General features: G+C 59.0%; 1 protein-coding gene across 4 annotated transcripts; it reads left to right on the top strand.

Annotated features, from left to right (window-relative positions):
• Positions 1 to 5784: 5784 nt before the first annotated feature.
• On the top strand, positions 5785 to 26156 carry GNG12 (G protein subunit gamma 12). Of its 4 annotated transcripts, none has more exons than XM_040564749.1 (5): positions 5785 to 5878; positions 12467 to 12524; positions 13116 to 13215; positions 22990 to 23106; positions 24162 to 26156. In XM_040564749.1, the coding sequence occupies exons 4-5, from the start codon at positions 23011 to 23013 to the stop codon at positions 24285 to 24287; spliced, it is 222 nt and encodes a 73-aa protein (XP_040420683.1). In that variant the 5' UTR covers positions 5785 to 5878; positions 12467 to 12524; positions 13116 to 13215; positions 22990 to 23010; the 3' UTR covers positions 24288 to 26156. The 4 variants fall into 4 exon arrangements, with proteins under 4 accessions (XP_040420683.1, XP_040420682.1, XP_040420685.1 ...); XM_040564748.1 differs by having other exon boundaries at positions 5806 to 5874; XM_040564751.1 differs by having other exon boundaries at positions 5806 to 5874; positions 13116 to 13234.
• Positions 26157 to 27456: the final 1300 nt, after the last annotated feature.

The following is a 27456-nucleotide window of genomic DNA, read 5'->3' as shown; positions in this document are numbered from 1 at the left end:
GGTCTGCGCACAACAGAGAGGATGCTAAATTGGGGTTGGTGCTTCTCCACAGTGTGAGTAACACGTAACAGCAGGATGTTTGGCATTTCACATTTTCATGGCATTCATTTCTGTTGTAACAGCACCAGAGGAAGCCGTGGTCAGAAAGCAAAAAGGGGTGATTTCTGGGGACAGGCAGAGAGCTGGCAGCCTCGGCTCCTTCTCCCCGTCCTCCTGTGTGCCCACGGGCAGCGCTGCTTGCCAGTGCCTTCACTCCTTCATTTTTAAAACGGGGGCACCAATTTCCTTCACCTCATTTGTGTCTTTGAGGCGTGAGTCGTCTGCTGCCTGCTTCTGGGCCGCAGAGCAAACGCTGCCCTGGCCTCGCTCAGAGCCACGGCCGCTAGAAGCAGCAACCTCCGGTACCGTGCCGGTGCGTGCGTGGCAGCGGGAAGGGGACAACCAACGAAGCGAGTCTTGTGTGCAGGAGCTCTTGCTCCTTTTATCCACTTTCTGCCGCCACCAGGGACTGGGGGGAATTGGTGATCCTCTGTGGAGCACTGCAGGTGCTGGAGCAGTGCAATGCCAGCAGGTCTGACTGCTGGGGAGGGTGCAAGGGGTGCTCCCCTGGCTGACCGTACCCAGAGACTTCCCCGTGGGTTAAAGCCCACCTTCTTTTGTGCGCTGGAGCCGCCCTGGAGAGGGGAACAGCCATATCAACGCCGCTCCCCAATCCCTCTCTTTTCCTCCTGCTCTTTCTCCTTTAGCACAGTCTGTTCAGCATTCAGCAGAGCAGCCAAGATATTGATTTTTTTGGCTCATTAATTCAGGCTTTGCGAAAACGAGAAAGCCCTGTGCTGGGGCGGCCGGGACGGAGCCCACGGGCAGCAGCGGGGTGCTTTGGGGCGCAGGGTGATCACTGTCGGGAACGCTGACCCGTGGTGGGACGGGGCTGTCGGGGGGGACAGGGGTGGGCTGGGACCAGCGGGACCCCTCAGCGGCGTCAGCGGCTCCGTCAGCAGCGATGCCACAGCCGGCGTGACTCAGAGCCGGGGGTGGAGAGGGAGCAGCAGCCCTATTTTGAGCAGCAGCCTGCTGGGGGGGGATCAGTGCCCCCGGCCGCTCTGCCCCAGAGCTGCGGGGGATCCCCTCGGTGCTGCAGAGCAGCCCCAAACGGGGCCTTTCTGCATCGCTGCCACCGAAGGAGCAGCTCTGCCCAACAGGCATGATGCCAGCGTGTATACACACGCACACACACCTACACACAAACACACGCTCGGGGGGACCGCGGCCACAGGCTCGGGCTGTGCCTCCAGCACATCGCCGTGATGGGTGACGGTGACCTGCAAATTGCATCGTGCTGTCTCCTGCACCTCCGGCCCTCCTTCCCTGGATGCCCAACAGAATTGGATTACTGTTCTGCTCCAGAGAAAACCCTGCTGGCTGTGGGCATCCTTCTAGTTAACGTGCAAAGTACCTGTCTGTAGATATTACTCCAGGCTCTGCTCAGTGAACTAAACGCGCCGGAGGTCTGGGACTGCCCCTTCCCAAAGGAAATCACAGCCACACACCTCTGCCCTGCACTGGCATGCGAACTGGGAGGAAGCCCTTGCCTGGTCTTAGCTGTTTTCTGAGTAGCTTTTCTGTGTATTTATAGTTAAGCACAACCTCAGCAAAGCTGTCAAGACAAAATTCCTGTTTTGCAGGAAAAAAAATCCTGGGGAAAATCCTGCCCTGCCCCCTGGACACGGGGCTTGCTCAGGGCTCTGCCATCGCAGGCGGGGTGACACGCCGCCCGTCCCACAGCTCCGGCCGACCTCTGAGCCACGTGCACCGCACCGTCCTGAGGCCAGCGTTTGGTTAGGTCTCTGCAGCATCTCCACGACTGCCTGGGGAAGACCCCGCAGCTCTCCCAGTGACAGGCACGCCACCTAACTGGCACTGGAGTCGGGTAGGGTAGGACACCGCAGTAGCACCCGACCACTTCTCTATCAGAGCTGGGGTGTCCTCTTCTTTGCCACTGGAACTGGCTAAAAGGCACCCGGACAGGAGGAGCAGCTGAGCAGAGCGCTCAGAGGAAATCTTGCTTTGCATTAGCAGGGCCGAAGTACGTGCCGAGACCCGATCTTCTGTTTTCCAGGTTTGTTGTTGCAGTGTGTCCCCTGGCTGAACTCTACATGTTGTCACACACGCAATAATAAGAGTTCAGCAAAGATAAACGATTGTGGTGGACAGGATCACGGCCTGGGTACTGCATCAAATCCCACAGGCATGGGCTGGTGCTGATACCTCACATTCAAAGCAGCGTTCATGTGCCCTGCTACGGGTTAAAGGGAGCAAAGTAAAAGAATGAAGTAACAAAAAGAGTCTTTACGGTAGCCAAAGTTGAAATACGGATGCAATATATGTAAAAAGCAAGCTGCAAAAACAACCCATTGCTTCGTGTGACTTTCCTCGTGTGTGTTTGTGCCAGAAGGAAGTGGTTACAAGTACACGCAAAAGCAATGTCCTTCTGGATGGACAAAGTGTAGAAAGCGGGAAAGTTCTTGAGGCAAAGACTCTGAGGATATTAAATATCGTGGGGCTCTGATCTAGGCTTAGGCCTCTTGTAGTATACATTAATAATACACGGCTTTATATATTTGTATGTGGAGGAGAAAGGAAATAAAGTGCTTGTGTCATTCTGCAGGTCAGAAGAACTCAGTCCTGTGTCCTCAGACACATGTGAGGAAGCTCTTGCTTTAGGGCCTCTGGGGCGGAAAAGCATCAGCCTCTGAAGGGATGCAGGGCAAGAGCATCTCCTCTTGCTGAGTCCTTATCCAGTCCTGTCTGAAAAGGAAAACAGAAGTTTAACAGAGAAAATACGAAGCTCAGACTTGTTTTACAGTTTTGTTGCTCTGAGCCAGAGCTGGAAGTTTAGTCCCATGCGTGGCAATTTTGTACAACTTGGGTTTTTTTGTTTGTTTGTTTGTTTGTTTGTTTTGTAAGATGTAAAGGTGTAAGACGTAAAGGTGGAAGATGTGAAGCTGTAAGGTGTGAAGGTGTAAGAACTAAAGGTGTAAGATGTAAAGGTGTAAGATGCTGTAGTGTTGCTTAGCCTGGAAAGGAGGAGCCACCAAAAAGGGCAGTCTGTTTTGGATCGAGAGGTTTAAACGTCAACATTTCTGCGGCCCTGCTATTAATTATTGCTGGCTTCAAACAAGTGTAGTCATTTTCCAGACATATGGCCACTATTTGTTTGGTGGTTGTGAATGGCATATAAAATGCCTTTTTAAAGGATAAGTGTATAAAAATAAATGAAGCTCATTAATCACCGCAAGGACGGTTGGAACAGCAAATCCTGTTGTTCATCAAAGGAATTATTCAGCTGGTCAAGAAGCATAATTTTGCTGCTAAAGAACTGAATTATTTGCATAGTCCCAATGAGAGCATACTTGGTGTTTTTTGAAACCTAGAAAATACCTGCTCCAGGAGGCTTTTCAGTTTGCCTGAAGATGGGGATTGAGCTCAGTTTTCTCCTCTTCTCCTGTGTGGTGAACGAGGGGCCCACCAGCAAAAGCCCCTGCTCCCATCAGAAGACCGTCAGAGGAAATGTGTCAGCAGGTAGGTAAATGGCGGTTAATTAAGCTGATGACTATAAATGAATTACTGGATATCTGCTGCTTTAGCCCACGAGAGGGCATTGCTTCCTGGGAGCCAGCTGGCTGCCTGCGAAGCATGAGGAAAATTGTCTTTTTTTAATTAGAAATTGCATGAGTTCACTCTCTTTTGATTTTTTTTTTTATTATTCTCTGTTTACTTTACATCAAAATGCAAACAGTGGTCTTTAAAAGCTAGCTCACTTAAAAGAAAAGCAGACACCTTTACATTAATTTGGGTAAAAGAAGTCCTAACAAAAACTTGAAAAAACAGATCAGGTTTCTTGCCATTGTCAGAAGTCTGAAAAATTACGATTGTAACAAAAACTGCTGCCAGAACTGCAGTGGAAGCGCACGTTGGGTGAAAAGACCCATTTTCCCCCAAGCCAGGCAGAAAACCAGAGCCTCACAGCCCTGTGCCTGCTCCGTCCCCATCCCTCCCCACCAGGACACCAAACGAGGTGGCAGGGGGACACCGTCCTGCTGCGGGATGCCCGCAGGCGCGTGTCGGGTGATGGTTTTTGGGTGCAGAGACATTGTTTTGGGCTGCGTTATTCCTGCGTTGGCAGCAGTGTGTAACGAGCGAGGACATCCTGGTGCGACAAGCACCCGGAGCACTGCAATGCCACCGGCTGCCGGCACGGAGGTGACATCTCCCCTCCTGCAGGCACTGCCTGCGGAGGGGCTGACACCGTGCCCAGACCCGGCTCTGCCAGAAAAGTCACGGCTTGGCTGCGCTGGGAAGGCGTCAAAGCCAGCTTGGCTGTGGAAAATAGAGAGGACAGGACGGCCTTTCCTGGGAGTGTCACATCTGCCAGACTGCGGGGCTGCGGCTCGGGGGTTGCGCTCTGCACCAAATCCCTGTTGATAGCACACCAGTTTCCCCAGTGTTGGTCTCAGAAAGCCACGGTCGCAATGGGGCCGCAATTTTCTCCTTTCCCAGTGCCTGCATCAGGCCCCTCGCTGGGGGGGGGGGGAGTGGGTGAAGGCAGGCGGCAGGATTTGGTGTGTGGGGCCGGCTTCCTCGTGTAGTGCCCATGGCCACCTCCTGCCCCCCTGCCAGGGAGAACTCTGGTTTTAAAGCACAGCACCACTGCCGATGGAAAGGGAAAACAGGACAGGCACAGAACCTCAGCTGTTTGCGTCCCCCTCGATCTCAACAAAAATCGGTCGGGTATAAACCCAAAACTTAACGTGATCTAACAGGCGCTGCCGCGGGCTTCCAGGCCTGTATTCAAATATTCACCAGCACCCTCCCCTGCGAACAAACACGATTTGCGAGCGACTGGGGCACCGCAGCGCCGCGCCCTGCGAGCAGCAGCAGGCCGTGCCCGGCGGGGCGCAGGGCAAGCCCCGACAGCCGCCAGGCCCGCTGCGGGCCGCGCTCACCCAAAGCCCGTGCACAGCCCAGCTCCTGCCTCCGCACGGGCACCGGGGGAACCGGAGGGACCGGGTTTGGTGGCGCAAGCGCCCGCAGGCCTGGAGGAGGCTCTGGCTCCGTGCACCTCGGTGTGCGTCCCGGCACGGAGCCGGGCGGTGGTGCCGTGGTTGGTGTCTCCTGGCACCAACTCCCCATGGAGGCCACTTGCCTGGGCCTGGTGCTATAGACAGGGAGCGTTGGCGGGGTTCTAAAGGCTCCCTCAGCCCCTGTTCTGCTCTTTCGGACTGTGGGCACTGAGCTTGGGTAAACACCAAAGCATCGCCAAAATCTGTCTTCAAAGTGCTCGAGGCTGCTGTGCCGTCCCGAGCCCCGTCCTGCTGTCACTGCCCTGCTGCGGGGGCACCCAGCGTGCTGCTGGGGCTAGCAGGAGCATGGGGCGTACAAATCCCCACATACATCGGATCCCTCCAACAACACGTCACCGCACCCAAAACACGAGGAAAACCCCTTTTTTAACACGAAAACGTTTATTTCCGAGAGCCCCAAACCGCGTGGCTCCCCGTGCAGCAGCACCAGCAGCACCGGGCGCTCCCCGGCACGCAGCCCCCGGCCCCCAACCCCGGCCTCTCCGGGGCGCTGCGGGGCCGGGCCGGGGCCTCCCGGATCCTCCCGGGGCCGGGGCCGGGGCCTCCCGGAGCCTCCCCGGGGCCTCCAGGGGCCGGGCCGGGCGGGGCGAGCGCGGGCGGAGCGGGGCGGAGGAGGCGGAGCGCGGGGCCCGGCCGCCCGCTCCGGTCGCCCCTGGAGACGGGCTGCGGGCGGAGGACGGCGGCGGGGAGCGGGGCCGGAAGGACGGGCGGACGGACGGACGGACGGACGGTGGGTAGGGCCGGGCCGGGCCGGGCCGGGCCGGGCCGGGGGCTGTGGCCGGGCCCGGGCGGTGGTGGCCGGGCAGGGCAGGGCAGGGCAGGGGCGGCGGCGGCGGCGCAGGGAAGCGGCCCGCGGGCGGGCCCGGCCTCGGGCGGGCCCGTAGCGCCTGGAGCGGAGTTTGTAGCTGCTTTTTTGCTGCTTTTCGCTGCTTTTTATTATTTTTTTTTTTTCCCCGTCCCGGCCGCGCTCTGCCGCCTCCGCGAGGGGCCCCGGGTGGGGGAGCGCTGCGTGCTGGGGCCGTGGGGAAGGCTGCGCGGGGCTGGCAGCGGGCTGCGACTACAGGCTCGCCTCGCTAACGTCACGAACTTTTTAAGTTCAGCCCCACGCTGAGATTTGCTCGGTTTGGGGCACAAAAAAAAAAAAAAAAAAAAGGGGCAAACGCGCCTCGCCCGCCCGGCGTGGCTGCACAGCCCGCGGCGTCGCCCGCACGGCCTCGCCCCCGCCGGCCGCGTGTGCGCCGGAGGCCTCACATGAGGGCGATGGCGAGGCCGGGACCGGCACCGGGACCTGGCACCGCGCTGCTGGGCCGGGACGGGGGCCGGCACCGCAGCCAGGGGGGCTGCAGCGGGACAGGGAGGCCCCAGGAGGATGCCCGGCTGCCCCAGGAGGAGGCCGGCCCTGGCGAACGGCGCGCAGTTTGGGTAGCGCCGCGTGTCGCACCGAGTTGGGAGCAATCCGCCAGGCTGCTCGCCGGCGCTTCTCGGGGCTAACAGCATCCTAACAAGCTGCTCGTTTGCATTTATCTCGCTCGTAAGTTCGTTTAGGGGTAAAATTCTGTGAGTAAATACCGAGTACCGGGCGGCAGTAGTATTTCGTGCTGCTCCTGTACCACTGGATGGGATTAAGGGTTAATTAAGCGTGCGGTTAATGACTTCTCAATCCCGTGTTTCATCCTTGCGCTGAGAGTATTACCGGAATTTGGGGTGTCTTTAATCAAGCGCTAAAGTGGCAAATAAATTCGGAAGGGAAGCACCTTGAGAGGGCTGAGCCTTGCAGTAAGGCTGGCTTGTGTGATCACACAGCTGATGGGACCACCTTTTTCTTGCTGATGAAGCATTTCTGCTCGTCAGAGACATTGAGGGCCCCCAGACAGCAATCGCTGCTGATCGGCATCACCGCCAGCATCCCTAACCCCTTAGCAGCGCTAAGTTTTAACACAGCCATTGCGTTTCAGGCACGGCTGCTGTTTCAGGTCTCTCTCTGTGGCTATGTAACAGCTGTTTTATGAACGCTGCAAGTTCATTTCTTAGGCTGTGTTCCTCCAAATACTCGGAATACTTGAGCCCAGGTCACGAGAAGTTCCTCTGTAGCGCAGAGCCGTGGGAGACGCAGGCAGTCGGGCGGCGGCGGCTCCACAATACCTCCGAGTGTTCTTGAGATCCTCAGCCCGCCGGGGAGACGGCGAGCGCCACGGCTCTTCCGGCTGGGAGCGTGCTTTCTTCCCAGATGCATCGTCTTGTGATTAGGCTCATTGCAAAAGCAAATTCAGACCGCTCCGGAAGTCCGCGGGGCGGCCCCATAAATCCCCACCACGGGCCGTCTCGCTTCATCCCCCTACCAGGGCAAAGATCTCAGCGCGAGCCATCCTCTCGGGGGCAGAGAGAGGGACTTCCGAAGCGGTCTGTAATTAGCACGGAAACTCGCCCCGACAGTACCGGCCAGATTATTTAGCAGCGTTCTTAGAAGGCTTGTATTTCTGCAAGTAGGTTGTCGTCTGCGTGCCCCAGAAAGGAGCGGGGCTCTCGGGTCTCGTGTTCCAGCACAGAAAACCCCTTATCTCACCGAGATAGGAATCGGTAGTAAAACTTTCACTGGCTTTAATGAAAGCAGAAAGCGAGTTCCCCTGATCTGGAAAGTAGTCGTGGACTTGCCTTTTCTTGGGAAGTTGGAGCTGCAGATGTTGGGCGACTCTCGGGATTTGCTCGGAGTTAATCACTGCCGGAATCGTGCAGCTGCTTTCTGCATTTTGTGGTCTTACACAATGAGACCTCATTTTTCTAAACCTGGACACTGACGCTGCATTTGACACAGTGCTCTCTTCTGAAATCTGTTGAGGATTATAGGAGGGAGGGGGAAGAGAAAATCCCGAAGTCATGAGCAAAAGATTTTTACTCTGTGTTCTCTAAGGATTAATGAGAAGTAGCAGAAGGAGCAGAAGTAATGACAGAAGTCCTCACAGGTACGGTAGAATTCTCTGTGGGGTTTTCTAGAGGTAGGTAAAAACAGATTAGCAGAGGAAAACACTGTTTGGTGTTAAATATGAACAAATGGGTAGCGCGGCAGGCTGCGAGAAGACAGATTCAGACAGTTGCCCGCTGAATAAATAGGCAGGGTGTGGGTAAACCCCATTTACTGCCTCGCCTGTCGTGTCTCCTCCAGCATACCCCTGCGCAAGCAGAGCTTTCCGTGCAGGCGTTGGTCAGGCGTTGGGCCCGTGCAGGGCTCTCCCCGGCACACCTTCAAGCCGCGAGCCGTGGCGCTGCGTGCCCGCATCCGCTGCTCCGGGCGCCCTCAGCCCGCGCGGCCGGCCGGTCGTGGGGAGGCGCTGGGAGGCACCGGCCGCTCTGGGGCTTTATCTTCGCCCCTGCGAAGGGTCGGTGAAGCAGGCGGGGCGTTTACGCTCGGCTTCCCCGGGCCGCGTCAGCGTCTCGGCATGTGAGGGGGTCAGAGCGCGGGGAGCGCCCGCGTGTCGTGCCGGCCGGCCCGGCGGCAGAGTTAGCGCTACGGCAGGCGGCGAGGGCTGGTCTTGCCCGTGGCACCGTCCCCTGCCCGTGGCATCGTCCCCAGCCCCGGCCGTTTGTCCCCAGCCCCGTGCCCATGGGGCCGGGGCCGGCTCCGTGCCGGGGAGCTCCGAGTCGGGCGGGTGCGGGTGCAGGGCGTTCTCCAGGGGAAGCGGAGGGTGTCGTTAGAAAGGGAAGGTGTGGGCAGGGGATCGGGGAAACCTGTTGTTGGAGTCTGGCTGGCGGAGCAGGAACTGCTGCGGCGGCCCTGGGTGGGTTGGAAAGCCTCGCGGGCAGCGGCTCCGTCCTGACGGAAGGGTGTAAAAGCCGGGAGGGATTTGGGCCGTCCCGGTGCCTCGCCGTGGGGCGGCGTGTCTCCCGCAGCACCATCACCCCGCGCAGCCCCTTGCCTTCCCCGGGATCTCCTGCCTCCGGGCGTCTGCCGAACAGCCCCAGCAGCAGCAGGGCGGGAGGTTGGTGGCCCCGAGCACTCGCTTACTGCAGCAGCGGCTGCAGCATTTCTAAAACGCAGACCCTTGCTGCGAAGAAGACATCCCTCGGCCCACGGTCACCGCAACGCTTTTGCTGCTTTTCTGTGCTTCGTGTCCCAGTAAGGCTGCAAAGCTTTCAGAGCACCGACACGTGTGTATTATTACACGGCTGTGTTCGACAGAAACAAGGCGATTTTAATTGTTTATAAATGTAAGCTTCAGTTTCGAATTGGTTGTAACGTAGGAAGTCTGCCTGCAGCAGGCCCTTTCCTGAGCCGTCTGTCCCCAGTTGGACGTGTTTGGATTTCTGTCCTGCCCTCTCAGGGCTCTGTGCTTGAGCTTCCCCAACGCTTGGTGCAGCCTCTGCTGTTCTGAGGTGTTTGACGTATCTGCGTATGCCTTTTAAGTTAATAAAAGAGGAAAAGGCTCTTTGCTAGGCCATTCATCGTTTCAGTGAGTAGCCAGTGTATTTCCAGAAGAAAATTCCCTTTCTGGTTTTAAAAGTAAAATCAGACGGATACAAAAGGGCAAAAATACCTCATTTTTTTTTTCTGTGCTGCCACCTTACAGTGAGCGTGCAAAAAGCTCTGCCCAGGGTGGTTTACTACAGCTTGCATTAGAGAAATGAGGTTCTCCTGAAGGACCCTTTGCAGCAGCGCCGTGCAGCTCTGTGGTTTCGAAGCCTGCTGAGGGCAGGGCGGCACGTGGTGGCGTCCCGGTGGATGCTGAGGATGGGTCCTTCAGCTACACAACCTCACTGAGCCGGACCTGTATGCCACCCAGGGGCTTACCTCGTAGGTAAGAATTACGGAAAAGCAGCCGAAAAGCTAACTGCGTTGTTCGTTTTTCTGTCCAACCCACGCCCGGATCGGTCAGGATACAGGAGGACGTGCGAGGGCCGTCGTCTCGGCGTTACGGAGGAGCCGTCCCGGCTGCTGCCGGCGTCGTGGCCGGGAGCGTTCGCGCAGGAGGAGGCTGCGGGGATGGGGCTGCCCCCTCCTCGAAACTGTTAGAGAGCGTCAGACTCGGGCAAGTGTGGTTTAGACAGGCTAATGCATCACGAGAGTAGGTAAGATTGTGTTTGTGTATAGATTTGGTTTAGTGCCGAGCTTGTAAAAACCTCTCGGGCATCTAGCAGCTTGGAAGTTAAACCTTAGAAGGAAGAAAGCGTGCATCCTGAAACACCAGGCAGCCAAATGAGCCAAACTGGCTCATCGGAAAAATACGGAGTTTGCTCTGCCCTCTCCCTTCAGCGGTCCTGAACCTCCGCGAGCGCAGCTGGCAGAAGCGATCCTCTGGAGAGCTGTGCTGCTGCAGGACGTGCTTGAAGGGAGTGTAAACCAACATTAAATACGGACCTGCAGTCGTCTACCGGTGACGCAGAAGTCCAGGAGGCATTGATTTCTGAACCAAATAACGACAAAAGAATCCCTGATTTAAGTCACCGGGAAACGTGTTAAAGTGTTAGTCTCAGCGCTGCAGAGGGAGGTTAAGCGAGCGCAATGGAAAGATTGTGGGTTCAGGCCAAAGAAGTCGGGCGTTTGGGTCTCCGCTTGGAGCTGGGATGGGCAGAAGGCGGTTTTGGAAGCCTGACCGTCGTCTTCCCGGCCGCAGCTGGTTTGTGTCGCCGTGGGGCTGGGGGGGATTTGCCCTGAAAGCGGGGCTGGTCCCGCTGCAGCCGGTGCTGGGCCCCCGGCCTGCCGCCTCCTCGTCCTGCTGCACGCGCGTTCGAGCTGCTTCTGAAGCCGTCCCAAAACTTCCCCATTTCAGGCAGTCTTTTTAGGTGGGCAGAAGACTCCTCCTCTCGCTTCGCTGCTAAAACGAAAGCTCGTTGCCATTAAAAGCTCGTTTTGTGCAGCACAGCCGTCCGTGCGGGCACAGGCTGGGTGCCGCGTGCGCTTCATTTCCTCGCGGCGTGCGAGAAGCGCGGGTTCAGAGCTGGGAAAACAACGATTCCTGCAGCTGGGCAGTCCCTCCTTTAACGCAACTCGTTTTTCTGCTCCTCCCGATGGTTTAAGCAGCAGCTATTAACATTTGAGCGCCGTTTCCGGCGTGGGAAGAGGGGTGTGCTTTGCTCCCGGGACTGTGCCGGCAGAGCCCACCCCTGCCTCCCTTCACCCTCTCGGCAGCGCTGTGGCTTCGCCGCACACCGGGCACACTGGGAGTCTGCTCTGCGTCTCCTGCCTGCCAGCACTTGTAAATCTTGTGGCCGGTTGCACTGCTTGGCTGGTTACTGACCTGCGCCAGGGCTCGGAGCCAGGGCTCCACCGGCCCTTGGCAAATGGGGCTTGGTTTTTGTCCAAAAGGTGTCAGTGGCGATCCTGGCCCCCGCCGGGCCGTGGTGAATGAGTTACTGGTGTCCCGGCTTCTCGGTCTGAAGGCAGCCAGTGCGGGCGGTCAGCTGGCACCGTGCTCGAAGAGCGGTGGCTCCGCGGGGCTGCGGAGTTGCATAATTTGCATTGTCAATGATAGGAGAGGTGAATGTGCCGATTACCAGGCAGGGCTCGATGCCTGCTCGCTGGCGGCACAACCTGAAGGTGTGCTGCACACCCCTGGGTGCCCCCCGGCTCGCACTGAGCGTGCACACAGCCTTCGGGCAGGGTCACGGCAAGGTGATTAGAAAAGCAACCTGGACTTGTGAGTGGAGGCCCCGCTCTTGCTCTCACAGCAGGTGGGTCGCCTTAGGATCACCTCTCCCGCCCCCAGCATCAAGGCAGCCGATGTTCGTGTCGCAGGTGTGCTTTAAACAAATAAACCCCGTGATCTTCAGGCGCCCGCCAGGCGCTGGCTTCCATCCTTAGGGTGCTCATCTGCATGTATCGGTCTCCTCGTTTCACTTCCGTTCACAACCAAAACCCTTAGAAAGCTGCTGCCCTCGTTGAATTGTCATCGTTTGAATGTTGTAAGGAAGCACCGCCCGCAGTTCTGCATCCATTTTTCTTTAATACAGAACAAGCTTTGCGACCAGTGCTACGTTAATCTCATTTTATTTCCCTCCGTTAACCCATATGGAAATCTTGTAGTCAAGTGTGTTTGTTTATTTATTTTTCCCCGGTCGCAGCGTGGTGGAAGTGAGGCCGGGGCGCGAGGGGGGCAGTGAGAACGTGCTGGCTTCCCGCACGGCTGGGAGGCGGCCCAAGGGAACCAGCCCCGCGTGGCCGCGTTCTCAGGCGGGGGAACGGAGCTGGGTGGAGGGGAGGCTTGAGGAAGGTGTTTTTTGGGGCCCGGCTCAAAATGCCCCAGTCCTTGCGGTTAGAGTTAAACCCCAGGTGCTCCTCTTTGCTTTGGCTTTCTTGCACTACTTACAGTCGTTGTTTTACTCTGTTTCAGGCTCGCTGCAGAAATAAAACCCAAGCAAGGCGGACAAGCAACAGGGCCGCCTATGTAGGTGAGTGTCCAGCACACGCTCGCTCCTTTCTTCCATTGCAGAACACCAAAGAGCACGGCGAGGCCCAAACCCCTCCGATTTCATTTAATTCTGGAGTAGAACAAACACAAAACGCTCAGCTTCTTTGCAGAGGGAGGGTCCCAGCGTGTGGCACGTGCCTGCCTGCGTTCCTCGGGCTGCGGCCGTGCCCCGGCCCGTGCTCCGGGCAGCGCTGTGCCAGCAGCGGGTGCTCCTCCACCGTAACCCTCGTCCGACTTCACGTTGAGCACGGGGGCAGGAACGCTGTTTTGAAAGGGTTGCTGCTCCCACGGAGGTTAGGTCTTTCCTTGGGGCTACCTCAGTTGGCAAGGGGTGGCATGGAACCCTCCGTAACTTCTGTATTTGCTGAAGTGCGCTCGTAATTATCGCTTGCCCACCTCTGAAGGCAAAGCCTCCTAATCCTCCCTTTTCTCAAAATAAACACTCGGATAAATTCCTGCAGCCAAGCGGCTCGCGTGATGCTTTGCACCCCTTTAGTGACTTTGACCCGGGAACCTTGGAGCTCTCTGCAGAGCATCTCCCACCCGGCTCTCGGCTTTCTCTCTCTTTCAGACTAAAGAATTCGCTCAAGGTCACGCAGCCTGCGGCCGGGCTGCGTCTCGTGACTCCCCGTCTGGAGGTTTGACCGCGGACCGTTCCTGCTTTACATGCTGTAAGACCAACTGATTTTGGTACAGCCCGCGTCTCTCCGCACGTTTCTGTAGCTCGTTTTTGTCTCTTTCTGCCGTGCGCAAGCGGGGCAGTGCTGCGTGGGGAGGAGCAGCTCCCTCCCGGGGGAAGCTGCGCCCCGGTTTGGCAGGGAGCAGGTTGCCTTTCCTCCTGGCGTCAGGCTGGTGACCTGAAAACAACACTTCTCAGATGCCTTTCGAAGTAACCTGGGTCTGGAAGTGAGTTTTCACGGCTTTCATTTATACTGAAGGCATGAAAAGTCCAGGCAGTGAAAACACAGAGGAAAATAAAAGCAGGTTTTTCCGGTGCTCCCTTCCCAACAAGTAAATTGGGTTTGTCAGAATCACGGGCTGGGAGGCTGACTTTGAAATCAAACGTAGCTGTAGCCCGGACTCGGTCAGCAGGACTGTAGCGGGCTGACTGCTGAGACGGAGCTGGTGAGGGAACAAGCCCTTAGCAGAGAGCCCAGGAGGTTAAATCCAAGTGAAGATCTTGGCAGTTGTCTATTTTTCACTTCGGATTATTGGGGATTTCTACGCGTTTTAGAAAGGGTAACTAAGAGGTTGGCAGTATTGTTTGTAATTTAGAAAAGAGAGAATTTTCAGGTGAGAATGTTCTCGTGTGTAAATTCCCTGCGGAAGCAGCAGGCTTCCCACGGCGAACTGCGGGCCAACGTCAGCACTTGCTCCGGGAGCTGCAGGTGGAGGGAGAGTTTGTCGTTGCTGTGTGTTTCTTGTTAAATACGTGATTTAGAAATGCGCTAACGTGTGCCATAATCCAAACAAGAGGCACGGAGACGGAACAGGATTGAGGCGTGCCAGTCCCCCTTACACCACCCTCCTCTCCTGCCTCTCTGCCGTGTCAGACCCTGTGCCTGTATTTACTTCAGGCTCACCTCACCTGTAAAATGGGCGCGTGTGCAGGCTGTGCAACACACCAGCCAGTTCTGCACGAAACGGGAGCTTCTGTGCCCAGCAGGAAAGAGGCTGGGTCTTCTGGGGCACCTGCGTTGCCTCGATCCCTCCAGCTCGCGGTAACGTGCGGGGTGAACCCCAAGGAACTGCTATCCTGCACTGCTCACACCGTGCGCCGGGTGCTGCGGCTGCCGCCTGCTTTAGCTTTTCTGTGCGCGATGGTGTGATCCTTGAACACCCAAAGGGGTTGTTATCATTTGGAGAGGATCTTACTTTCTTTTAGCAAAACCAAACTTTTTCTAGCACGTTTAAAGCAGCTGTACCGCGGTCGTAAATCTGCCCTGATGCGTGTTCAGCGATTACACCCGGGAAGCCGCTGATGCCGTCGCCACCAGTAATCGTTCCCAGCAGGGGCAGCGGGCAGGGGCAGGACCCTCAGGGTTTGCGTCAGGGGAACTGGGCTCGGGGCGGCAACAGGCACGGGCGCACTGAGCCCTCTTTGTGCAGGTAGGGCGGATAGAAAGCCTCTTCAGTCCGTGCTGGGTTCTGCTCCTTACGCGTAGTTTTGAGGCGGGCAGGGTTCGGCTGCGTTCCTGCTCCCCAGGCTTTGTTTCCCACTGTGCCTGGCAGAAGGAGGAGGCTCAGCCGCTGCCTGCCCCTCCGGCGGGCGTCTCGCCCTGCTTTCCACTGGGTGTCAGTGCGGCCCCGCGCAGGGCTGGGCGCCTGTGTGTGCGTCCGTCCCTGTCCCTCTGTCCGTCCCTGGGCAGCCCCACGGGTGCGGTGCTGAAGGCGCTGCTCCCTCCGCCGAGCCGCGCAGCTGGCTGGAGGAGTGCCGGACGCCTCCCCTCCTTCGGGTGCTTTCTAATTTCTAATTTCTGTTTGGTCTGCACCCAGGACAGCGGGGTCCCCGCCGTGGGTAGCTTTTGTAGCCTGCCCTTTGGAGCTGTGGATGGGACGAGCAGCGCTACCCGGGAGGCGGGCGGGTAAATGCTGAAGGTGTCGGCAGGCTGACGGATGGGGGAAGCTGTTCTCCCTCCCCTTCCTCCGCACCACGTCTTCCCGCCGTGTACCACGCTTGGTACGCATCCCGGCTTCCCAGCTCTCGATCAAATCCATGCTCTGCTCTCAGCGCACGGAGACGCTGCAGGCTCCAGAGCAAGCCCCGTCCCCCTCCAGGCGTGCTTCGAATGAGTTCGCCGGGAGTTCTTCCCTCGAGAGCTTCTTCCCTCAGGGACCTGAGAATTAAAAAAAAAAACAAGGCCATGAAATGCACGGGCGCGGAGGTCTGGAGATTTTCTGACACTTGGGTCCAGCTGCGTTCCGTGCGCTGATCTTGTCGCGCTGTGCTGTGCCCTCGAAACAGAGCTGTTTATTTCAGCCCCCGGCTGGGGCCTTCGGTGCCAGCACCGGGCTTCTTGGCCAGGACTCAGCGCTGCTGGCTTCTGCAAGTCGGAACAGACCCGGCGCAGAGCGGCCACGGCTTCCCACAGGAAAACCGGCTGCGGCGTTCAAGTCCCGACCCGGCCCGCAGCTCCCGGGCTCCCACGCGGGTGCCTGGGCACTCTGCACGTGCTGAAGCGCTCGCAGCGCGCACGGAGCCTGCAGCGGCCGCCGAGTCCTCAGCGCCGCGCCGCGGGCAGCGGGCTGTGCTGCAGGGTGCGTGGTCTGCGAGCGTCCTGGGGCCGGAGAGGGGCGAGCAAAATCGCTGACCTCAGAGGCAGCAGCGAGCTCCTGCCTTTTATTCCTCTTAGCGCTGGAGGGGCTGGGGAGGTAAGAGGAGAGAGACGGCGGGAGGTGGGCTTCCCTGGCGTGTTCTTGCTGAATTGCCTGCAGAGCCGCAGCGGGGTGAGAGGGTGCCAGGGAGGACGGTGCTGGGGGTAAGGTCTCACTGCAAGGGGTTTCGAGGCGGCTCTGTAAAGCAGCGGGGGGCTGTCGCTGCGATGGGGCTGCCGGTGGTGTGCAAGAGGCACCCAGCTTCAGGCTTTCAGGAGAGCGCGGGGGGGTCGCAGGGCAGAGGGTATTTTCTCTTGTAACCCCGCGGCGTTCACTGTGGAATCACCAAACCCGCAAACGGCAGACCCCACCGTGCCATTTCACGGGCAGGTGGGGAGCCGAGCGCTGCCTGCGTGCCCCCCGGCCGCATCGCCCCGCGGGCAGCAGCCCTGCTCCTGGCGCTGCTGCCGTCTGTGCCCTCGGGGCCGAGCGTCACCGCGGCTCGAATCCCAGGCACTGGCCGAGCCTCCCTGGGGCAAAGCACCCGTGGTGGGCACCCCGCAGCGGTCAGCACCCCGCGGCTGACGGTGTGAGGGCTGCGCGCACCTTGCGCGCTTCTGAACGCCACGGTTCTTATCACTGCCGTCCCGTGTTCGGTTTAATCTGCGTTACTGATCCGCGGTTTTGAGTTACCCGGCTTAAAACCCGTTTTCCTTCCCGAGGGGCAGTAAGGAGACACCCGCCTGAACCTCGAGCAGCTGCTGCGGCCGAGCTGCCTTTACGTAACGCGGGCGGCGCGGGGCTGCCGTGCCCGGTTAATCGCATCGCGCTCAGCAGGGGCCCAGCGCTCCTGGGTCCAGGGGAGCCCGAAGGACAGATCGGGCTTTAATTATCCCGGCTGGAGCTCAGCCTTCACGCCCGGCTGTGTACCTGCCGGGGCCGTCGTTCTGAGCGCCTGCTGCATCTTAACCTCCTTGCTGACAGCCCGTGGGAAGAGGTAGGGCGGCGCCTTACAAGCAGGGTTCTTGGAGGGAGGAGAGGCAGCTCCACCCGGCCGTAGCCGCTTCTGTTCTGACTTACTAAAAAATGCAGGTACACGTCCCGCATGAAGTGTGCGCCGGAAGGTTCACGTGTTTTTGTCTCTGTAGCTAAACCTCCCCATGGCCAAACGTGGCTGGCGGGCACCCTCCTCTTTTAAAGATCGTTATTTAAACAAACCCAAGTCCTCAGTTTTCCATGGAAAAAAGTTGTTGTCCTTTTTTTCCCCCCAGAGGATGAGCCCGAGCCTTCCCAGCGGCACGCTTGGTTTGCTCCACTCGTTTGTTGACTCTGCTGTCGATGGAGGAGTCTTAGCCCAGCGCGTGCCCCTGCCAGCCAGGTGTCCGCAGAGGGCAAGCAGCCCTCGGTGGTGGTCGTCCCTCTCCCATAATAACTTCATCCTAGACCCTCGCTGCGTGCTCAGAAGAGCTTGTAGCGTTTCTGTACGTCTGGTGCCCTGGGCTGTGTCCCTTTCGAGGGGAGTATGGACTGTAAAAGCGTTCTCCGGGGCAGGTAATGCCATCCTTTCCCAGTGGAGGAGCAGGGGAAGCAGTAACATCCAGAGCAGGGGGTAGGGACGATGGGTGGAGGAGGGCACAAGGTGACCACGAGGGCACGGCAGCGTGTGCCATGGTACGTGGCGGGCTGGGGGCCTGGGAGCCGAGTCCTGCTGGAGGCGATGGCTTCTGCAGCAGAAGCTGCCCTTCCAGCGGTCTGAGTGCACCTTTCTGCTCCTGGAGGCCCCTCGTATTGAGAAGGGGGAAACCAAAGCTGCACGGTGTGCTCAGGGCCGAAAGCAGAGAGAAGCTGGGAACGACGAGCCCCGAGCTGCAGCGGGAGGCGCGCAGCAGGTGACCCGGCCGGCAGGCAGGCAGGCAGAGCTTCGGGCCCTCTCGCAGGCGTGAAGCACAGGCACGGAGGCTTGCTGCTTTTGTTAGACCAGCCGCAGCTGGAAAAAATAAGCCCCGTCTGTTTTCAAACAGAGCCGCGTGTGCTTCCAGAGCACTTCGTGTGGAAATGGTGGTGCTGGGCAGGGGTGCTGGGCACGGCTGTTGCTAGGGCTGATAAGTGGGTCCCTTTTCAGCTCCTGAGCCGGAGGCGAGCAGGATTTGTGCCGTGACTGCAGCTGTGCCGGGTGGGGAGCTTCTCCTGTCTCTAACCCTGGCCCTGTGGGGCCCTCCTGCTGCGGGGTCACTCGTGGGCTGTTCGGGGACCGCAGGATGTCACCCAGCGCGCGTCCTCCGCTGGGCTCCTGCCCAGGTGCCGCCGCAGAACAGCATGAGGTCACACGGGGTGCTTCGTGTCCTTGCGCTGAAAAGCTTGGTGGGACCTCGGTTTTTATACGGAGGATTAACGGTGGCGGCTGCGCGCTGCTGGGGGGGACAGGAGGACGAAGTGGGATGGCATGGGCTGTGCCTCGCCCCTGGGGGGCTTAGCGCCTGCGAGCTGGGGGCGGCCTCCCCAGCCATGTGGCCGTCTCGTTGCAGGTGGCTTCCTGCAGGCAGGAGAAGCACGGGGCGGGATGGCACCCTGCTGCTTCGGAGCCACGCTTCGGGAAGCGCCGCCCCGGGCTGGGCGCGCGCAGCGCAGCTCCCGCCGAGCGTTTGGGTTTAGACACCGGCGCCCTACGAGAAACCCCGCAGCCTGAGCCGTTTGCGGCAGCTTATTTAACGGGGCGGCTGCCGGGGGCTCGGGGAAGCAGTAGGGGAGCTGACCCAGTTGTCGGCAAATCCCTGCAGGAGGGATTCGGTAACCCTAGGAGGGCCGCTAGAGTAATGCTGCTTCTGTTTGTTTGGGGGGGAGGAGACGCAGCAGGTCAATTTTCTAACGTTACGGTTTTGTTTTTGAAACATCCCATTTGTGAAGGCAGCCGGGCGGTTGGGAAAATAAGCGCGGGAGCTTCGGTAATGGGGCCGGTCGTTTAGGAACGGAGAGGGCACTCGGCGGCAGAGGCTCCGTGCTGGGGGCGCGGGGAGCGGAGGCAGCACGAAGCCTACGGCTACCGGCGAGACGGGAGCTCTTAGTCCTGGCTTTTAGGTCTGCGGTGCCCGGTTTTAACCCTGCGTCTTTGAAACTGAAATGCCGGAGTTAGAGGGGCGGGCAGCTGCGGAGCTATCCCACTCCTCGGGGCGCATCCGTTACCTGTAAATAACAGACCGCTTCTCCTTTGTTGGGCCGTCAGCACGGGTGCCGCCTCCTGGTCCCCGAGGCCTCTCCAGGTGGGCGCTGCTCAGAAGAGAAACCACGTGCGGGTGTGCGGCGAGGCCTCAACGGCCCTGGGCCTTTCGCTGGTCCTGCCGCCTCCCCTTGCCCTCGGGGGGAAGGAGCTCAGCACCCCTCTCCCTGCCAGCGCTCCTCGGGGGCAGGGTCGTTCCCCCCGGGTTTACGAAGCTGAGCTTTTGTGTCTGCGGCGCCCGCCCGGCGTGTTCCTGCGCTGGCCGCTGCTGCTGCGTGAGCCTCCCCGGCTAGCCGGGCTGGCCGTCACCGGCTGGAATTGGGAAAGGCTCCTTCGTGTGACTCACGGGTCCTCGGGGTTACTGTGCCGCGGCTTCCGCCTCGAATTCCTGGGAGCGTTTTCGCTTCGACTGCATCTGACAAGTAAGGTGGGATGCGTTTAGCGTGCGCCTCCCTCCCGTCGCCACTTCCAGTGACAGACATTCCCAGTACCTTCCCCCTTTCCCAGCAGGAAAGCCAAGCACCTGAAGGTTAACCTCTGTGAACGGGTTACGGCTATTCCGGACCGCCGCGCGCGCGTCACTCAGCCTCCCTCCTCCTCTCCAGTACACTGCAGGCTGGATCACCCGACACGCCGTTCGTTACTGGGGCGCTACCAGCGGCGGTGATTCGGCGCGCGGAGTGCTCGCTGGGGCCCGCGCCTCCGTGGCGGGCACCGTCCTGGCTGCAGCACGGCGCTGCGTGGGGCACGGCTGGCCGGTAACCGCGAGCCGGTCGTGGCGTGCACGCAGCTTCGGGACGCCACACGTCCCCCCCCCTCGTCCTGGCGGCTGCGGCACAGCCGGACTTCGCCCCCACGGCCGGAGCTGCTCCCCGCGCGCCATCCCCGCCCCGGCGCTGGCTGACTCACCGCGGGGCTCCCTCGCCTCCTGCCTCTCCGTGCCTGCCTCCGATTCGGGCTGGAGCAGGCTTGCAGCGCTGCAGGGCGAGCTGCTGTCGTGCAGGCGGCCCTGCCTGCCTTCCTCGCCCTCGGCGGGCGGCACCGACGCTCGCCTGCGTGCGCCCGGGGACTGCTCACGGCGCGCAGCCCGGCCCCAGCAGCGGCTCTCAGCCTGCGTGGGCGGCGTGCGGGGTGCCGGGCAGGGCTCCTGCTGCGCCTCGTGGTGCTGCTGCCCCGCAGGCCGAGCACCGCAAGGAGCCGCCCCCTCCTGCTCCTCTTCCCCTGCTTTTGCTTTGGGAATTTTGCTTTGGGAAGCGAGGGGCCCGTGGGGAGGGGGGGGCAGCCGAGGTGCGGGTACTGGCCCGGCTGTGGCAGCGGCACAGCCGCCTGCACGGCCTTCCTGCTGCACGCTGCCGTGACCCGGCTGCCTGTTGCCCTGCCCAGGGGCACGGGGGGCTCCTCTGCTCACGTTTCCGTAGCTTTTCTGCAGCTCTCCCGGGGCAGCCGCACGCAGGACACCGGGACGGGCGTGCTCAGGGTTCGTGCCGCAAGTGCAGCGCCTTCCTGCAGCCACCTGGAGCCTCGTCTGCCGCCGAGCGCTTGCTTGGCGCCGTGATCTTTGGACTGGCGCGCGTTTAAAGACTCCGAACTTAAAAAAAGCACTTCCCCCGCTTACCCCGGGCTTGGCACTCGGCGTGCGTGCAGCGTTTGAACCGGTTCTGCTCCGCGCCTGCCTCCTCCCGGCTGCGCGCACCAGGAAAGCAGCCAGGAGCCCGGGAGGCGGCTGCTCCGCGGCCACATGGAGCAGGGAGATTCCCGAGTGCGCTTGTACCGGTCGCTCCGGGACGTAGGATTGCAATACAGGAGCGTAATCGCAGCACCAGTGGTTGCTGTCCCTCCTGCCTGCGTGCGAGCAGGAGGCGTCACTCGCGCTTTGCGACAGCCGTGAGCCGGGCCAGCACCGTGCGGGCAGTCCTCCCGCGTCCTGCCAGCACAGCCGCTCCCGGCCCGCGCTCGGGGAGGCTCGGAAGCTGCACCGTGCCCTGCCGGTGGCTCACCGGGGGCTGCACGAGGCAGCTGGGAGCTGCGAAGCGTGAAATACCTGTCGGTACGGCCCTCGCGGTGCTTCTCGGTGCCGCATCACGAGCTGCTTAACCCGAAGTTAATCATCTGGGCCTAGTTAATCATTCGGAGGCGTCTTTCGTGGATACGAAGTTGGAGTCGTTTTCTCCAAGTCAGCCGACGCCGTCACAAGCTCTTTTTTTTGGCGTGTAACCTGTTTCTTGTCTGCTCAGCCAAGCCGCGGGCGGCGAGCTGCCTGCCGGGACGCTTTGGGCGGGCTGCGGCCCCTCCTGCCTCGGGAACCTCTGGGGTTGGGCTGGAAGGGGCTCGCGGGGCTTCGGAGCGGCCAGCACCCCCCCTCGGGGGAGCAGCTGGGGGCTGCTCTGCTGTTATCTCGGCAAGCAGCAGGGCTGAACCCCGCGCCCCTGCTCCCCGGGGAGGCGTTTCTGGGTGAGCGAGCAGCACCGGCGTGGTCGGCCCCGAGCCGGAGCACTGCGGCCCCGCGGTGCCGCGGGTGGTTGACAGCAGAAAATGCTGAAGGGCGCCGGGGCGCAGGGTGCTGGGCGCTGACCGCAAACAGTCCTCGGCCAGCACAAAGCGCTGCGCTCGCCTGCGCTGCTGTCGGGGGAGAGCTGGGGGAATAACGGGGCGGGGATGGGGATGGACGTCCCCGCACGGAGGGGAACTCGGGCTCGGAAATTTGGGCCGGGCAGCGAGGGCGGGCCAAAACAGGGGCTCGGTGCACGATAGCGCCCTTCTCAGCAGGCACGAGGGGTGGGTGGAAAACCACCTCTGCTGCCCCGGCCAGGGGGTGAGAAAGGTGAAGCCGGCGAGGAAGGGCTGCGTGCGGCCTTGGGGAGGTCCCGTTTAGCTGCATTTGGCCCAAGTCTCCGTAAGGCAATAAATGGTTTAAGCGCAGCACCACGGAGCCGATTATTCTGGGGGATCTGCAGAAAACAGGCGGCAGGGTTCGTGCGCCGCCCGGGTACCGCCCGTGTGCAGGGCCTGCTGCAGCAAGAGCCGGCGGCCTCGCCAGGCAGGAGGCCCGAACCCGCTGCTCCTTGAGCTCCTGGGCACCTGGGGAACGTGGCTCGGAGCAGCCAGCAGAGCCTTTATCTCGGGGTGGCTCCCAGAGGGTGTTTTGCCTCTCGGTGCCTGGGCTCTCCCCACCCCATGCTCCCAAACCACTGCCGCAGTCCCCGCGTGCCGCAGGCTGGGGACGTGGCTGCGGGAAGGAAGGACGGAAAAGCACCCGCGGAGCTGCCCCACCGCCACCTCGCTCAGCCACACGCGGAGCCAGCGCTTCGCCGGGAGCTTTATGGCAGAGCACGCTGTGGGGTCGGGCTGCTCAGGCTGTGCAGGAACCCCAGTGTCCTCCCGCGGAGGACGCCGGGCCGGTGCTTTGCCTTCTTACCCAGAGAAGGAAAGTCCCAGGGCTGCTCTTTTATTTTTTTTTTGCCCGCTACGCCTCTGTACACGGCCATATGGGAGCAGACGGCAGCTGGCAGTATTTCTGTGAACTTTGGCTGTTGTTTTCTGCGTGCGCGCGTTTTCTTTTTTTTTTTTTTTTTCCCTGGGATGTGTCACAGAGCTGCTGCAGACCTGAAACAGCCTGGGCAGATGGGGCAGGGCAGGGGAGCCTCTGCCCTTCCTCCCGCTGCGACGTCCTGCTGCTCCGGCCAGGGGAGATGCTGCACGGCGACCCGCTGGGGTGGCGGCGGCAGCGCCGTACGGGGGGGCTCCGTGTGGTTTCCCTGGGGGTGTCTGGTGCCAGACTAGCTGACACTCAGCTGGCAGCTCCTCTCGTGTGAAATAAGAAAAAACCACTTCTTGCAGCGTCTTGCTGTTGCCTGTTTGTAGGGGTGCAACACGCTGGGCCACCTGCTGGGAGAATAACCCGCTGTCTTTCCAACAGAGCGCCTCCGGATCTCTGAAAATGTCTGGCAAAACGGCTAGCACCACCAACAACATAGCTCAGGCCCGGAGGACTGTCCAGCAGCTAAGAATAGAAGCCTCAATAGAACGGATAAAGGTGAGAGCACGTCCTTCTTCACCCCCCCCTTTTCTCCTGTTCTGCCCTGGATGTGACAGGGGAGCGCCTGTGCGTGGGGGCACACCGTTCAGCTTTTTTCCCCATTTGGAACTTGACCTTTGTGCTTCAGCCCAGGAAACCTGGACACAGCCAGGTCTCGGGGCTGCTCTGAGAGGTGCCCTCAGGTACTTCGGTGTTTCACAGGCTTGCAAAATAGACCAAAGCAAAACGTGAAGTGCAAGTCAAAAGTGAAAAAAAAAAAAAAAAAAGAAGCAGGTGTAAGCTTCCGGTTTGATGTGTTGTGTTAATTCTGTGATTTTGCTACGTTCTTCCAATGGCTGAAAGTTGCATCTGCACCTTTGTGTCGTTGAAAGGAAGGTCATTGAAACTGGTTTTCTCTAACTCAAGGCACAAAAGAAGCCCGACTCTTTTCCCAGCTGGAAGGGATGGGATGTTGGGTACGTCGGTAATATTGCCTGGACAGATCTTGTCTGTTTGGCTTCTCGAATTATTGCCCAGCCCCTCCTGGAGGCCAGCAGCACAAACCTCCAAGTGCACACGGCGAAGGTGCCTTTTCCACGCTGGCTGCGGAGCGGCGTTACGCAAGGAGGGACCGTATGCAGCGTTCTAGAAAGTGTTAGTCATCTGAGGGCACTTCTGTTTATTCTCCCCGGTTTTACAGATGATAAGTTCCTTATTACAAAGCTGCTGTATATTTCGAACCCCTCCTGTTTATTTTTAGCTTTCTGCAGGAGCTACGTAAGAGCTGAGCAGTACTTTCACCACCTGCCACAAACTATCCCCAGGGCTCCTGGAAGAGCATGGCACCAGGATTCATCTTCTTCTTCTCTCTGCAGATAAAGCTGGCCCCAGCGTCACACCCAGGACAGTCTGGCTTTTGCAGGAAATAGGGTCTGGGCCCAAATAACGTGTTGACTGCCCAGCATCGATCTGTTCGTGCACAGGGCTTTTCCCCAGTGGGCAGCTCTCCTGGTCGTATCGCTAATTCCAGGGAAATACGTGGCCGTTTTATGGTTCTCTTCTGTCTTCCGCAGGTGTCAAAGGCGTCAGCAGACCTAATGCTCTATTGTGAAGAACATGCCAAGAAAGATCCCTTGCTAATGGGCATACCTGCCTCTGAGAACCCCTTCAAGGATAAGAAGACGTGCGTTTTGTTATAGGAGCGCTCGCGCTACCGCCGCTCTGCGACGCGGGGCAAGGCACAGGCAGATGTATAGACAAATAACCTGTAAGGTACCTGCTAGTAACTCTTCTTTTTCCACGTGTATAAATGATTTCTTAAGCTTTCGAAAGCGTTTCCTCTGTTCCCGGTCTTCATTAGGAAGCGGGTTTCAAACCGAATTAACTGCCCTCTGGGCCGAGGGAGCGGGGTCCTCGCCGTGGGCCGGCGGTCGCGGGGCCAGCTCCGCCGTGAGAGCCGCCCGCGTGCCCGGGGAGCCGCTCTGCTCCGGCCCTGCTCCCGACTTCCACAAACACCACCAAAGTTGCCTGGCTTTGCCGACAGAACAGGGACAGATTGGGAATCCCAATTAAACATCGTTTGTTTCAGTTTTTCAGATCGTGCGTGCACGCAGAGCGGGCAGCGATACCTGCCTGGGTGACGCACAGCCGTGCGCTCATGCACATACCCACGTCCAAGTGCATTATTTAGCAACAGCTGCCTTGAAAACCATTGTAGCAACTGCTGGCGAGCTCCAGCGACTCACGTCTACATCTCTGTTATGCCTCTTTCTCTTGACAAGGATTTGTAAGCGTAAAACCTAAAGTGTCAGGAGTCAGATATCTGAGGGTTTTTCCATAGCTCTTCAAGAGGAGTTGAAAAAGCAGAGTTTTCAGCTTCAGTTCTGCTCAATTCTGCTTTTCTGCTTTCTCTAATTAAAGCTCTGTGTTGGTATTAAAAAAAAGCTGTCAGAAGAATCAAAGGCTACAAGCTCACGTTTCCCTGGCTTTGTGGCTGAGGTGGAGGTATGGTTCTGTCACTCCAAGTCTCGTTTGTTTTGTACAGGGATTCAGAATTTGGCTCTCTTTTAAATTCCTTTTTAGAGGGGAAAAAATGCCAAATTGTATCCAGATTGTGGTTATGCAAATATAACTGGGGAGCCTTTCCATCAAGTAAGCGATTTTATATATATACATAATGAAAACCTCCTTGTGTGTGTGTGTGTGTATAAACTTTAATAGAATATTTATACAAACATTGCATATTAACAGAAAACTTCGAGGGGATTTAAAATAATCCCGACTTCAGCTGGCTACCAATGTTCTTTGTCTTTCTCTGTAGCCAGTGGTTCGGAGGCTGAAGTCCTGATCTGCCATAACCGTGCATTTCTGTAACGCTATTTACAGAACTTATTAACCACTTGTAATTTACTGTCTTACATTGCCTATTTGTCATTTCTATATTAAATTATATATGCACTGTTGATAACATATTGAGAAATTATACATTTGTTTAACAAGCCTCTTTAACCAACAGTTCACAAACGCGAACACAAGGCTGGCGGTAAGAGAGCCGTACTGCTTATTCTCTGCTCACCTTCAAATTATTTTTATAACTATTTTTCTAGTGACAATTTCAAAACAATAACGTAGATCCACGCTGATTTTTTTTTTTTACTCTCATTTTATAAGGCACCTAGTTAAGAACAGACCTTGGCTGTGTGTGGGTATAAAGGGCCGGGAGCACCAGGGGGGCTGAGCAGGTCGGGGGCGAGGGGAAGCTGCCCACCCGGTGTTGTTCTGCGAGCCTCCCGCCCGCAGCAATCCACGGCGTGTTCGAGCTCCCCGCCCCAACCAAGGCAAGCTGTGTAGACGCAAAGATGACTTCTAATGTCGTGCTTTTTCCCTGTGGTGTTCACCCTTAAAGCAGGAGCCAGCGGTGACGTGGGTCCCAGCTGCGCCCCGCTGGGCTGCCGGTGTCTGCCCTGCGCCTGGAGCTGTGCAGCCCCCGTCCTGCCCCCTCCTGCCTCACCCCACCGCTGCACGAGGCGCCTAACCTTGTACTTTCTAATAAAGACGTTTGGCATGGTGCTGCCGTTGGCTCGGTTACTGCTCGCACGCGGGATCCCCGGCGTTTCCCGTGCCCTGCCCCGGCTGCACACGGGGCTCCCCGGGGGGCTGCTGGCCGTGGGTGCCTCTGCCTACGGGAAATCCATCGTGTCCTACGGACCCGTTCCCTGCGAGGTGCGTTTTTTCTGCTTCTTCGTACGATTTGGAACTCTTTGCAGCTCTGGGGCGAAGATTTATCTCAGCATCTCCTTCATTCTCGCTTACACGTTGGAAGACGGTACGTGGGTGCGATGCGTCGTCGGTCAGAGGCGCGGGATTGACGACACGGTGCAGGTTTTCCTTCAGGTGCTTCTCAGTTCAGGCAGACCGCTTGGGAGTGACAGCTAGCCCAGCGGCACGCAGGTGGCCGCTTCTGGCAATTTTCGGTACGGCTGTGCGGGTAACCTCTGTGTTTTTACCTGCAGTACACGCGGGGGGTGTATGGCCTCCCGCAGCTCCGTCTCCACTTGTAACTTTGCTCTGTTGGTATAAATACTCCAGTGAAAGAACGGGAATTGTACGGTCCTGAAGGAATACGGACTCTTAATTGGTGCAATGAAAAAGGAGAAACGAAACCATTGCCGTGGACAACAGCCGGGGTTTCTGGAGGTAGGATAGGTGCTGCCAGCGGCTCTCAGCGGCTGGCTGGGGCCAACACCCCACGGCCCTGCCTCTCGGTGCTCCCACCTCGAGGCTCCGATGTCAGGGGGACCCGCTACCACCCCAGCGTGTGCGTTTGGTCTCCTGCCCCACAGGCCAAGGAGCCAGTTGAGTCGCTGTTCTTCTCCGTATTTCTCAGCGAGTCTCTCAAATACTCCTGCTCCCTCTGCTCTTCCAGCCTCTCGCCGCCGGCTGTTTCCCCCTGCCGTCCCTGAGCTGATGCATTCATTGCACCTTCACACACGCGCGCCCGTCGCTGGCTCAGGGTGCTGGGGGCACCCGGGGGGGGGGGGGGCGGCGCGGGGCCGGGGCAGGGCTGCAGCCCCCGGACGGGAACCGGGGGAACCCCAGCGGGTGCCTCAGGGGCGCTGCTGCTTGCGTGCAAATCTCTGCCCCCTCGCGCCTTTCGGTGCGGACCTGTACGGGTCAAAGTGCTGGGGCTGAAGGGGAGGAAGGCGACTGCCCTCCTCCCGGCAGGGCTCTGGGCTGCGGCCTGGCTGTGTGCGGCTGTCGGCACAGCGGAGCCCTGGGGTCACAGCCCCGGGAGCGCCCTGCTCCAGCGGGGTGATTCCACTGCGGCTGCTCTGGTTTTATTTTTTTAAAAAAAAAAACAGATGTTTT

The sequence above is a fragment of the Cygnus olor genome, chromosome 8 (assembly GCF_009769625.2).
Source record: "Cygnus olor isolate bCygOlo1 chromosome 8, bCygOlo1.pri.v2, whole genome shotgun sequence".
NCBI classification, from domain to species: domain Eukaryota; kingdom Metazoa; phylum Chordata; class Aves; order Anseriformes; family Anatidae; genus Cygnus; species Cygnus olor.
The sequence above is the reverse complement of the archived record's forward strand: the minus strand, read 5'-3'. Positions and strand labels throughout refer to the sequence as shown.

Excerpts from the sequence above, each read along its gene's own strand:
- GNG12 (XM_040564749.1), top strand. The coding sequence starts at position 23,011 with ATGTCTGGCAAAACGGCTAGCACCACCAACAACATAGCTCAGGCCCGG. Across the intron at positions 23,107-24,161 it reads CCTCAATAGAACGGATAAAG|GTGTCAAAGGCGTCAGCAGA; the intron begins GTGAGAGCACGT and ends TGTCTTCCGCAG.